Raw genomic sequence first — 14,225 nt, 5'->3', positions numbered from 1 at the left:
ATGATTCCGTCTGTATTTTGACTTCTTTAATTGTTTGTTGTGGCATGAATTGTAATTTACAAATACAAAAACAGTATTGGTGAAAATATATACAAAAAAAATAATTCTTACCAAACAGTTAACATTTTGGCACTATAAAATACAAGTCATACAATCCCTGGTTTTATTGGATTAAAACTATTTATTAAAAAAAACCAAAAACTAAAGATTGGGCCATTGATTTGTCTGCTTTGGGACTTTTGGCACTTTCATTTCATGTGTTGATGCGCTGTTAACTTTTAAAGGCTAAGCACCACTTAATGGACCTCCATGAATATTTCACATTATTGTAGTTACTGACAGATATAAGTATGAATTAAAATGAAAATAGCAGCTTAATTTGCTTTAAAACTGACAATTTTATTAAATTGACGGAAAAACCCGAGCTCGCTACGGAAATTCTTGAACGCGACCGTGACGTCACTGGTGGACAACAGCCGAACAACGCCGCGGTAAAACACCGTTATGACTGACTGTTATGACAGTATCTAGCTAAATAACCAACATTATTCATGACAATAGCCTAGCAATAAGCTAAACTCAAATGTAGAGGTACCGTTATTCTTGTAAATGTGATCGAAGTCGAACTCGAATTCCTCCGACACTATAAACCTCCGTAATGCAGCTACGTAGCCGAGTATAATCTGAGCCACCGAGTTTAGCGAGTCAAGCTAACGTTAACTAACACCAACTAAAACAGGCGAAGTGAGTGTCCTTACCCTGTTTACCTCCATGTTACAGAGGCTCTTGAACACCTTTCGTTGGTGTCCTTACATGCCCATATTGTTGGAAAAGCGCCAGTGAAATGAGCTACAGATAACGGAGTGAGCGGATGGTCCTTTCCAAAGTGCCCGTTTAAAGTGGACAAATTTAGTCTATTTTCTGGATATTTTGGGATCTTTGGGCCATTTGTTCACAGATGTCCCACTGTACATTGAATGATTGCAGCCAAAAACAACACACCTTTTCCTCATTTTGCATTAAATTAAGTGCAGCTTCTAGAGTGTTGTCCACCATCTACGTCACAGGCAAGACGCCTATTAGAGTTTCCCAACACGTTGGTTGTTAAACCTTATTCCTTCAATTAGTAAGAAATAACATGTTTTCTGACTCTCAATAAACACAAGTTAGGAACTCAAACTCCACTGTATTTATTTGTTTGACACTTTCATAGAGCTGGTGCTTAGCCTTTAAAAACAAATTTAAGCTGTTTATTCTGGCTACCATTGCCAACTGGATACAGCTTTAAATACTGGCACATTAACACAGCAGAAGAATATCTGCACACTTTGCCCTTAGAACCACTGACCATCGAAACAAATCTTCACTGAACACTCCTTTTTATGAAATTAACACACATGGTTGTGCAAGTCACTTTAAAGACTAAGAATGTACTGTAACAGTATCGAGTACACTCGCTGGTTAGAAAAGCTAGAACAAGGCCTCAGTGCACTCGATGCCAAAAACAGGTTTAAAATATTCAGGCAAAGTTATTCGGAATGTCATAAAAGTAAACAATAAGGCTTATCAAAGTTCATGAATACAGTAGTGAACTATTAAGATTTCATAATCAAACCCCAAGCATGAATTGGCAGTCAGGCGTATTACATTCAAGATAAAAGCCTAACCAATTCCAAACATTAGTTGTAAAACATCATAAAAACATTTGCATATATTTCCCAAATCATTCGGCTCTAGGCATTGATATATCACAAAGATAAACATGAAAAATACTGTAAATCAGCATCCAACAGCACCATAATTCCCGTATTAGTGTATCCCTAAGAGTTGCCTCCATTTTGTTTGTGTGAAGAATAATAAATGTTAATAGACACCAAAGCAGGAGCTCAGAACTCTCCTTCTCTGAGGTTCTCCAAAACACGAATCCAGTCACGAATATTTGGAATGTCTGAATGTGTTTTCCAGAGACAATGTGTCTCTGTTTCTTTTTGGAGAAAATCCTAGGAAGAAATATTGTCAGGCTGACCAAGGCCACTCATTGATTTACAAATATGATTTACAGTGCAGCAAAGAACCGAAAAAAAGTCCCCATATTGCAGCGAATGATTTGTGTCTTAATAGACTTGCTGTGCCCAGTAGCACAGAAGGAGGATATAGTTTTGATTATATTATGCTCGTTGTGTCCATTACAGCTGGGCCATACATCCTTACATTTCCAACACTGTCCAATTGGAAAAAATATCCCGTAATATTTGGCTATTTAGTGGTCCCTTCTGTGGTCTAACATCATACAGTGTATAATATCCACTAAACAAATTCCGACTTACACACACATGCAAACGATTTGCGCCACAGTCAAATAGAGTGTCAGATAAGTAGCTTAGCGAGGGGTGGGGGAATGTGAGAGATACGGTTGTATAGAAAAATATGGACACCCCAGTTGATATTCTATAACATATTGAAGAGTCTCTGCTTCATATGTGAAACCTAGACACATTAAAGTGCATTTAGAATAAGAATGATCCTGCCAAATGCCATATCCACACTGGAGCACAGATTTCAATGACGTTTGAGTGTGTACTTGGAGCCAAATGAAAATTATGTATATTGAAAATCACCCTGATAAAGGCTGTATGTTTGTGTATACAGATGTTATGTGTTGGAAACGTTTGTGAAAACACCCCTTTTTAAATAGATTTTTAAATACTGTTAATTAAACACCCCATAAAAGTAAAGTGTTTGTAATACAAGTATAATATAAAGTATAATGTGTACGATATACACATTACCATTATGTGCATATATATACACACACAGGGGTTGGACAATGAAACTGAAACTTTTAAGATTTTAAGACAATGCACCAATACACACAGCGAGACTGGTGAAAGACTGGTTTGATGAACATGAAAGTGAAGTTGAACATCTCCCATGGCCTGCACAGTCACCAGATCTAAATATTATTGAGCCACTTTGGGGTGTTTTGGAGGAGCGAGTCAGGAAACGTTTTCCTCCACCAGCATCACGTAGAGACCTGGCCACTATCCTGCAAGAAGAATGGCTTCAAATCCCTCTGACCACTGTGCAGGACTTGTGTATGTCATTCCCAAGACCAACTGACGCTGTATTGGAGGCCCTACACCATACTAATAAATTATTGTGGTCTAAAACCAGGTGTTTCACTTTCATTGTCCAACCCCTGTATATATATATATATATATATATATGTGTGTGTGTGTGTGTGTATGCCATATACACACAAATTAACTGAACATACTGTATATACCATATTTATACCACATATTTATGTACATGTAACAAAATAATGCATCAATAACATGCCGTCAGACCTCTGTCCAGCCATTCCGGTCTTTTCACAGGAGTGTGTTGTATGTGAATATAAAAGGAGCATTCACGCGGTGGAGATAGGGAGGTGCTCTCAGACCTGTTATCTGTTGTGTGTTGTAGTCTGTCAAAAAAGTCATTAAAGTCCTGTACTCTGGGGTCAATTCCAGATCCTGAGAAAACTGTCCCATGATCCTGTAGCTACAGCCATGCCGTCATCAGTCACCCCCAAGCAGCTAACCCTGTTGTCGTGTCCGGCAAGGATGCCTGCGGTGCGATAGGGCATTATTCAGCAGAGTGAGAGGAAACAGCAGAAGGCATAAAGTTTATATCAGTTGATAAAATGAGACCTAGTCAATAGATGAAATGGTTATCAAATTATTTATTAAATCGTTTATCGCTTTGGCGCTGTAATCAGGAGAACTGTGAACCCAGTCCCTGGGGTGGAATTCCCAACAAGGAAAATTATAAATAAAAAAAACTGGAATAGAAAGATTAAAAACTGGTTACTTCACCTGCACGCTCGCCTTTTAATGTATCCCAGATATTGCAGTTGAAGTCATCATTGCCAGCCAGCAGTAAGCGGCCGCTCTTGGAGAAGGCCACAGAGGTGATGCCGCACATGATACTGTCATTAGAATACATCATGAGCTCCTGGTCAGCTCGCAGGTCAAAAAGCCTGCAGGTGGAGTCATCAGAGCCGGTAGCGAAGGCCTTCCCGTTGGGGAAAAACTACAAGACAAGCGGTAGTGAGTTCACTCATCATGATGGCCACCAGGTGAACAATAAGGATAGGTCGTACAGGGAGGAAACAGAACACTTACACAGACAGCGTTGATGTCCAAGTCGTGCCCACTAAAGGTCTGCCTGCAAGTGTTGCTCCTAACGTCCCACAGTTTGCAGGAAGCATCACAAGCACCAGACACAAATGTGTTGGAGTCAGGGCTGAGCGAGAGACTCATCACATCGCCAGAGTGACCGGCGAAGATACAAGCCTGCTGTCCTGTCTCAATGTCCCATAATACACTGCAGAGCAAGAGTGGACAATCAGCTATGATTTGTAAAGCAACCTGTTTAGGGCCATATAGACACTTGCTCTGTCTATAATACATCAATAAACTGACTAATAGCTTTGAAATAGAATACATCTATGTATACACCTCAGTTGGAATATCCTATTCTGAATGAAGCCATTCGAAATACATTTACTTTCTGAGGGAACAACGGGGATAATCCTGTAAATAACCCAATAAACAGAGGAAGAATAGTCATGTAAATACCTGTATCTGACTACATTAAAGGTAGCATATTTCTATGCATTTCAATGACCAGACTTGTGTGATACAGACATTGTAATATATAAATTAAACAGTGGTGTATAAATGCATGTAGTTTTAGATATTTACTTGTAGTGTGAATGTAAAAACAGATTGTCAGCAGACTGGTGAATAGATTAAAAACAAACAGCACACTCATAATACAGTGGAACCTCTACCTAAGAACTGGATCCGTTCCGTGACCTGGTTCGTAAGTAGAAGCGTTCGTTTCTCGAGTCAATTTTCCCCATTTAAAATAATGGAAAAGCAATTGATGTGTTCCAGCCCCCACCCCGAAAGTCACCCTTTTAGCACTGATATATGTTTACAACACTCTCAAATTAGTAAAAAAATACATGTAGCATTACTAAAAATAAAAGAAATACAGTGGTAACAGTAATAGTAAAAAAAAAAGTGGTTACATATTGCTACCTTGAAGACGTGACGACTGGCTGGAGGAGTAACACAGGCACTGGCTGTATGACGGGAGGTGGGGGTGGAATAACGGAGAGTAGGCAGGTGAATGTGGGGAGACGAAGCGTAGATACGGCTTAACTTAGCACGAAATTTGTTGTCTGCTATTTACACTAATGTGAAATTGCTAAAACTACAATGTGCTAATCTTAAAAGCTCACTCCAGTCTGGGGGCGCTGGGAGACTCGCCTTTTGGGGTCAGTGGCCATTTCCAGCCGCCGGCTCGGAGGAGGCTCGGGTTCGTTTCTAGAGTCGTGGTTCATTGGTGGAAGCAAACAATATTTAAATGCCCGTTCGTATCTTGGAAAGTTTGTTAGTAGAGGTTCCACTGTATATATATACATATATATATATATATTTGTGATTAACTCAATCAGAATACATCTTTGCACATAAACAGAAATTGCTAAAGGTTTTGTTCAAAAGATGATCTTAGACTAAGTATTATGCATCAAAACTGGCTTAATTTGTGCTAACCTTCACCATTCAGTATAATGTTGAGGGTCCTCATATGGTATTACACAAATATGTATCTTAGCTAACGCCGTAAATGTAGGGTGACCAGATCTGAGATGGTAAAAAAAAGGACCCGTCTTGGGGGGAGGGGTCTCGCCCCTCGCTGCCGTTGTATTCTTAGCTGACCCTATGTGTGCTTTTAGGTCCTTTACAGCTTTATTTGCTACACAAAACATGGGAATTTATTTTTTAATTCACCCGAGAACTTACATTTACGTTTTGGCATAGCTGCTCGAGATGAGGGTAGGTACAGGAGCTTTGCCTGACGTAAACAAGGGCTACTGACGTGCAGACTGACCAATTAAATGTTAACAGAGAAGGTTATCGACCAATAACGGTAGCGCTACAGTCAGACCGTCCAATCAGAAGATTTTAGGCTACTTCACCACGCCCCCTTCTCACTCAAGCGAACCAATCGGAGTAGGGGAGGGCGTAATCCACAGCATAATCTAGTCTGAAATTGGGACATGTTTTTTGTAATTGCTGTGTGTGGCAGCAAACAGACTTCAAAATAAGTTGCTTTATCTTGTAATGAGGACTGTATTTGATGCTGACAAAGTGAATACCCACATTAAGTAAAAACTAATTCCGCTTACCATGTGGTGTCTCCAGAGCTGGTGACGATCTGGTTGTCACTGAGAAAGCGACAGCAGGATAAATAGCCTTTGTGGAAGAGCAGGGAAAATAAAATAAAACCCCTAAATGTCATATTCATACCCTGCTTTTCAGCAAAACATACTAATGAATGACAATATTTAGCTAGTGTAGCAGACACTGTGACAGTTAAGGGGTGTACATATGTCTTTACCTGTGTGTCCAGGGAGTTCTCTGGTGACTCTGACGTTGCCCTCACGGGTTTTCAGGCTGTAGACAGAGCAGATGTTGTCCAGACCTCCACAGGCCACATAGCTGCCAGAGGGCGCGTAGGCACAGGTCATCACCCAGGATGAGCGAAGGGGGATTGCATGAACCTGAGAAACACAACATACAACATGGGTAAAGCAATATTTCAGATCTGTTTGGTTTCAATACCACTCAGCTGTTAAGGCTAGTTGCTATTTTACCTTGTTTGTAGTGTAGCTGTCCCAAATGATTAACTTGCCATCTTGGGAGGCACTCACAAGCAACCTGAAGGCAAAAGCACAAGAATAAAATGCAACTACATCTGTTTAATTCCAGACAATACACAACGAATACAGAAAGAACTGATTTTCCACTCAGTGTAAAGGTAAATGAATGTTAGATGCTAAACAAGGCACTCTATTTTATATAACCTCAGTGTTCCACTCCTTCAAAGAGACAAATTCCGAGATGTTCCCCACCCAATCTCCCATCTCATGTCCTCGCCAAGAACTACAGATCCAATTTCAGTATGAAACAGGGTGGTGACTGTTTGGAATGGGATATAGTATAATAATGCATAAAGGAGGCTTAGGGCTTAAACAAACTAACAATTAGAACTAGCACCAACTGAAATTGACATTCTGTCAGCTCCTCATGGCCTCCTGTCTGTGAACATATACGTTCAAACACAGGAAAGACTACAACAGAATCCTGACAATGTATAATTCAAGACAGCAGGCTCTGTAAAGTGAACAACTACAACATACAAGACTATTTTTAAATGTATTGAAAGGCTCAGATATCCATATTTAAGCTCTACCTACTGTGGCAAAGTGAAATTAATCCACCATTCATGGAGCACGTCCACAGGTTCTTTTGCTCTAACACTATTGACAAAGGTGTTCACCAGCGCTCAACAATAGCATGTGCCAACCGACTTTCAGCTTGATTCTAAGAGTCCTAAAATGGTCGATGGTCATCAGTGTTTGGGGAAAAACAAAAGCAGACAGACTGTTAGATCATTTCACGTGAATGAGGGGACAAACACGCACCTTGAGTCATTGCCCCAATGCATGGCGTAAATTTTGGCTAGATGACCCCTAAGCGTCCGCCTTGTCCTCATCTGTAGCCGTCCTACTGAGTCCATTCCGGCTGTGATCTGGCACACAGGCACAACGACAGGATGCTCACACAGTCAGCAGAGTCATGAAGGTTTGAAAGGAATGGAATGTATATGAAATCACAGCAACAATAACATGAGCTTGTTCCAGTTAATTAATGTATAATGTTCTTGCGGTACCTACAACAGGGATTAAAGTTGAGTTCTATCAGTTCTAAATGGCTTATGTAGGTGTCACGTAGACATATACACAAACACCAATCGTGTCTGAACAGTTAGGTTAAGCTGAACCGCAACAAATAAAAAACAATTCCTCACTAAACTCAGTAATGTTTCTGTAGTGGCAAGAGACTGAAATAAAAATTAAACTAAACTGTGTGTGTGCACAGCACTGGTTCCCATGGCCACAGCACGCACGGACTTGTTTGCTGTAAATTCTGAATGTGTGACACACATGGACTGATCAACCATAGATTTCTCTTGTATTCTCCTTTTTGTCTCCTGCACCTTAATGAACATTCGCTGAATAAAGTTGTTTTTTTCCTCATAGATACACATCTACATAGCGGGTAATATCACTTAATTATTACCTGTGAAAGGGTTGTGTCGCTACAGACTTTTCTGGCATCCTGTTGAGAGAAATAAAAAGGAAATAACAAGAAACTGGCACTGAGCACAGGAAAATATTACACTGAAGCATTCTACCTGTTTTAGTTTATATGACATAAACATGTCTTTTCACTACACTATTAATCCACTGACGACAAAGCAACAAAAGCAACAAAAAAAAGCAGTTGAATCGTCATATTCAAATCAGTGATGACCCTGTGATAGTTTGCAGCCCTTGTTGGGGTCCTGTAGTTGTCTCTTACCAGGATTGCGTTGCGTAGCTGCTCGGCTTCCTGCCGTAACTGTTCCAGTTCACTCATCTTTACACTGTGACAAGTTATTCGCAACAGCAGATCGAACAGCAGCTGAGACCCGCAACACAGGCAGACCGCCTTCGGGCCGACACTCCTGAAACAGAGGAGGTGGGGTGGGGCTTCAGGAGATGACTTAATAACGCTTACTTCTGTGCCTCATTGGAACAAAGCACATTTTAAACAGGGACCAAGAATAAATAAATACCTCCATTAAATGATTTGCTTATGTCTGAGTTAATCACCAAACTAAACTCTGTCATTAGAGTTGTCGTGTCATCATTCCATAGTTGGCACCATGCCCATATTAGGAGTTTCAGGTCTAATAAAGACTTCCTGTTGAATTAAGTTGTTTGTTTTGTTTGTTTTTAATTGCTGTTATCATGCCCCGTGGGAAACTGTGGCAGCGTGCTTTAGAGTGAGCTTCAATTTAGCTTCAAGTTTTAAAACTGTATGTGTAACAATTCCATAAATGATGTGTAAATCAAACAGCTAGCATTAAGTTCCAATTACATCTCTGCACCACTTCAACAAGGAGAGGTATCCAGGCATTTAGCCAAAATCATAATCGCTTCTATATTAAATTAATGTGTGTATGAATGCTCAGGGATGCTGCAGGTCAGACCCGAACTATTCAGAAGCGTATATTAAATGTAGAGACTCTTGCTGCTTGCATCAACCAGAGTCTAAATGTTTGCTTTTTTAAAGTTTTATGAGTAAATTTTATGAAAAAACCCGTGGTCAATCTCAGCAAATTATCCTACAGTGAAAAGCACTGTATTAAAATACACATAACGTAGTTTTCAGGCTTAAACATTTTTCTCAGAACGACGTCTCAGGCATGAAGCTGTATATTCATAACGACTACTAAAAAAAATCCAGTGAAGGAGAAGTAAGAGCCATTAAACCCTTGGACGTCTGGTTCCTGTCAGCACCACTGTGAAAAATCCTGACTGTGTTTCTCTTTCATTAAACAATAATATAGAAAGACAGCTTGAATAAATCATTTGAGGAAGATACATGTATCTACACAGTAATTCAGAAGAGAATTTACTGTGTACCTCTTACGTCAGCACTGTTGCACATTTAGGAATTTCTGTCATTCTTGCCGTGACATGACTTGACTTAAGCTTCCTTTACTGATTTGTAGAGTTTAAAAACCCCAAAGGAATTGTCTAACAAGGCTGTTCACCGTGGCCATTTGTATTCCCTGAGTTTATAATGTATATACATGTACATATACCATAAATACGCACACACGTACTTAAATATATGTGTATGTATATATATATATTGCTCTTTATTTAATTTAATGAGATTTTTAATGTCATTTTGTCTTCTCAAACGGCTCCTTATTTCCTTCGTAGTACATTGTCTGTTTTGAAGTAACGGCTCTTAAACCCAAACAGACTACTGCATTTCAGATATAAATCCTTTTCTTTTCAACCACAATTCTGCCCAGTTCTGTTTAATATTTAGCGCATTGTCGGATAATACAAGCTTGTTTCATGATTTAAGAGGTGCCAAGCAAAGCCGCTGGCAGTGGTAAAGAAAGAAAAAGTCCGTTGCTTCGTTTAAATAACGAATTTTAAAATGACCAACAGTCAAGTCAATGTTTGAATCCACTAGGCCGCATCCAAACAAACAAGCTGTAGATACACTACACAACACATACAGCGATACAGACCGTGGTTAATTAGATATTCATGGGTAATAATCCATTAATATCGCAAAGCTCAGGACGAACACAAAGTTTATGAGTAGTTACAAAATCTACCACAGCAGACTACAACCTGTTGACTTTTCCCAAAAGCAAAAAAAAAAAGGACTAAAACGAGAACCAGACATTCAGTTATATTCATTTAAACGTTAACGTTACCTGAAACACGCTCTTCTGGGCACGTCACAGTGCTGTAAAACGTATTTCAAAATCCACTCATACCAAAAACTGTAAAATAATAGTTAATTCGAGCAATTTTAATACATTTAAAGGGCCACACACACTCCCCCGGCGCTCGGTCTGCAGCTACTTCGCCACACCCGTGGGCCGTATCTCAAATGGCTCCTAGTTTCCTATGTAGTGCACTTATTAGGCCATACTTCTCTGGCTTCTACGGATTAAATATGCATTTTGTACTAATACTAAGAGTTTTGTTTAAATATAGAGCACTTTTATAAACCATACTAGGCAAAAGTCGTTAATACTTGATTTGCTTAGTGCACTTGTTATGAATCCAGGATGAATTTGATATACAGCCGTAGGGAAAACGGAAACATGTCAACAGAGGGATGACCTGAAAATGATTTACGTGAATTAATCGAAGACTACGCATTAATATTGTAAACAGCCAGCATATATTTAGGTTTTTAATATAAAGATTTAAAATTAATATTACAAACCCGTGGTTTTTCCACACGGTCCCCTGATCAATAGTATAATTGCAGTGTTTTTCCCCCTCCGCAGATATGGTATCGTCCATCAACTGTATGAGACGGTATGAGAAACAGGAATGGGACCCGTCACGTGTTAGTAGGGCTGCTTGGAGACATTCATTGGAACAGATATATCTTATTGTTAGAGTGGGATTAAAGAGCTCTTATTTATATTTTTAACGTGTTTGAGTCCATAATGTTTCCTATTAGTGAGACAAAGAAATATGTCTAGGCCACATCAGACTGAAGGTCAAGCCATGAGCAAACAACTGAAGTATTCAAAACATTGTAAAATCGCTCCAAGTGCCAGTGCTTTCTAAGTTATTGCCCTATTATCAGCAGAAGGTTGAGAGTGAGATCCCAGGTGATGCCATCCAAGGCCAGTAGACCAGGCGAGCACAACTGTGCTGGTGCTCTCCTCTAAGCATGCTGAGCTCTACAGTGATGTTGCAAATGTATGCAGTATTGTCTTATTCAGTTTTATGTGCAATCCTCAGTGTAATTATAGATGAATATCAATTTACGGTACACAAATCTTCTTTTAGCCACAAGAATCACAATAACTATATATTCCTGACCAAGGACTGCTGAGTCTTCTTGTCCTATTGGACCTTACTGCAGCATTTGATACAGTGTGTCATAGCCTTTTACTAACTCGGCTCAAAAATATGTTTGGCGTAACTGGTACTGCATTAGCTTGGTTTCAATCATATCTTTCTGGTAGGCAGCAGTTTGTTTCAATGGGAAGTTTTCGATCTGGCACATGCTCCTTGTCACATGGTGTCCCCCAGGGCTCTGTTCTTGGGCCCCTGCTTTTTATTTTGTACATCCTTCCTCTTGGTGACATCAATAGACATCATGGGCTGCAGTTTCACGAGAGAAATCTTGGAGTAATTTTTGATTCTACATGATCATTTGAATCACTTATTAACAACACATGTAGGACAGCCTTCTACCATCTTAAAAATATTTCTAGGATTCGCCCTTTTCTCTCTTTCACTGCTGCTGAGGCCATAGTCCATGCATTTGTAACTTCCAGACTCGACTACAGCAATGCTCTGTAGTGTGGCCTCCCTGCTCGGGCTTTGAGCGGGTTGCAGTATGTGCAGAATTGTGCTGCTAGGGTGTTGACCCATACAAGATCATGGGAGCATATTACTCCAGTCCTAAGTCGTCTTCATTGGCTTCCAGTGAAGTACCGTATACAGTACAAATTGCTTGTGTTGGTGTTTAAATCCTTGCATGACCTTGCCCCTTCTTACCTAAGTAGTTTACTTCAATCATACTCTCCAGTGCGTACTCTTCAGTCTTCAAGCCTCCATTTGCTTGAGGTCCCACATTTTAAGCTAAGCACTATTGGATATAGAGCATTTTGTGTTGCGGGTCCAAAGCTGTGGAATAGTCTTCCTGATGAACTGCGAGCTTGTTCATCTGTAGATGTTTTTAAAATCACTCAAAACTCATCTTTTTAAACTGGCATATGGATGATATTATGTGTATGTCTTTATGGTTATGTATGTGTCTATGTATGTATGTATGTGTATTAACTTTTTTTTTTACCTTTAATTTTTTCTTTTATGATCTATTGTACAGTGTCCTTGGGTCTCATGAAAGGCACTTTCAAATAAAAATATGTGATTATAATGACATATCTAGATTCAGAAGGTTCCTCATAATGACTTATTAATAACAAAAGAAGTGAGCTCTTTCTTATGAGATGCTCATAATCTTAAGATATAATCATGAGATTTTAATTCTTAGCTTTATTATTATTACTATGATAAAATAAAAGATTTCTTTATTAGGAGCTAGCAAAATATAACCACGAATAGATATGTAATAATTTAGACATAACACGTCATAATGATGATACAACGTCACTATTACATTTTATTTACGAAACATAATATTAAGATGCAAGGTCATAAACGAGATGTTACGTTATCTATTTGAGATATTAAAGGCTAAGCACCACTTAATGGACCTCCATGAATATTTAGCATTATTTTAGTTACTGACATATATATATATATATATATATATATATATATATATATATATATATATGAATTAAAATGAAAATAGCAGCTTAATTTGCTTTAAAACTGACAATTTTATTAAATTGACGGAAAAACCCGAGCTCGCTAAGGAAATTCTTGAACGCAACCGTGACGTCACTAGTGGACAACAGCTTAACGGTAAAACACCGTTATGACTGACTGTTATGACAGTATCTATCTAGCTAAATAACCAACATTATTCATGACAATATCCTAGCAATAAGCTAAACCCAAATTCCACTGTATTTATTTATTTGACACTTTCATATAGCTGGTGCTTAGCCTTAAAAAGTGGCTTTCACAGGACACCGTCCCGGAGAGAATTCCCAGTCCACTTCCGTGTCCGGCAGGTGTCGCTCGTGAGCGCGCGCAGGTTTAAGAGCTTAAAGTCGCGCTGTGGAGGGATGAGTGGAGGGGAGTTGAGCTCTTAAAGAGAACTCCACAAACTCACAGCGCCTTCAAGAAAGACTACACGGAGCGGGATATTTATCATTAACTTTCCCTGAAAAATGTCCTCAGGTCCGCGTTGACTCGCTTCATTAGCGAGTTCCCTCAGCAGTGTCGGTTTAGTAAACACGCGATGGGATTACGGTAAGGACTCGGGTTTGTTCGGATATTTACTCTCACTAGAGACAAATAACGCCGAACTTATTGTCGAGGAAGGATTTTATTGGGACAGTTTCGGGTTCGTTTTCTCGACAGCTAACTTAATACCTAAAGACAACGAATTCGGTATTAATTAAAGAGTGTAAATATGAATGAAATACGCTGAATATCCGTGGTGACCACACGTATAAATCCTGCAGGTAGCTACTAGAAAAATATTCAGTTACTCATTGTATAGCCCCTACGTTTGGAGAATTCTCAGTAGCCTTTCTGCTGTGTGAGAACATATTTATTGAGACACTCCTCCCTCTTAAGCACTTTCTTATGGAGGAAAATTTCAATGTTACTAAACTTTAAAGAAACGTTTTCGTCGTTAAACGTTGCTACGTCTGAAAAATACTCAGCATCTGGTTTGTGAGGACACTTTAAGAAGGACATTTCCACGCATCTGTTTTTTGGACCTCTTTTCGTGGGACACGTTTAAGAACCAGCCCTTGGAGACCTTTTTTTTGTGGACACTAGCAGAACCTTTATTAGACCACTGTTAAAGAACCTGTCTGCTTTTTTGGACCACATTGGGTCAGACACCTGC

At 39.3% G+C, this 14,225-nt stretch overlaps 1 protein-coding gene across 1 annotated transcript; it reads right to left on the bottom strand.

Annotated features, from left to right (window-relative positions):
• Positions 1-673: 673 nt before the first annotated feature.
• gnb4b (guanine nucleotide binding protein (G protein), beta polypeptide 4b) lies at positions 674-10,564 on the bottom strand. Its single transcript, XM_066648369.1, has 10 exons — positions 10,414-10,564; positions 8,487-8,631; positions 8,205-8,243; positions 7,547-7,653; positions 6,716-6,779; positions 6,460-6,622; positions 6,248-6,314; positions 4,170-4,371; positions 3,861-4,077; positions 674-3,612 (listed from the first exon to the last, which is right to left on the bottom strand). The coding sequence occupies exons 2-10, from the start codon at positions 8,541-8,543 to the stop codon at positions 3,506-3,508; spliced, it is 1,023 nt and encodes a 340-aa protein (XP_066504466.1). The 5' UTR covers positions 8,544-8,631; positions 10,414-10,564; the 3' UTR covers positions 674-3,505.
• Positions 10,565-14,225: the final 3,661 nt, after the last annotated feature.

Source organism: Hoplias malabaricus, chromosome 16 (genome assembly GCF_029633855.1).
Source record: "Hoplias malabaricus isolate fHopMal1 chromosome 16, fHopMal1.hap1, whole genome shotgun sequence".
In the NCBI taxonomy this organism is placed as follows: domain Eukaryota; kingdom Metazoa; phylum Chordata; class Actinopteri; order Characiformes; family Erythrinidae; genus Hoplias; species Hoplias malabaricus.
This window is presented reverse-complemented; position numbering and strand designations above follow the sequence as displayed.

Coding starts and splice junctions, on each gene's coding strand:
- gnb4b (XM_066648369.1), bottom strand. CDS start 8,543: ATGAGTGAACTGGAACAGTTACGGCAGGAAGCCGAGCAGCTACGCAAC. Junction 8,244..8,486: donor AGCTACGCAACGCAATCCTG/GTAAGAGACAAC, acceptor TTCTCTCAACAG/GATGCCAGAAAAGTCTGTAG. Junction 4,372..6,247: donor AGCTCTGGAGACACCACATG/GTAAGCGGAATT, acceptor CTTGCTCTGCAG/TGTATTATGGGACATTGAGA.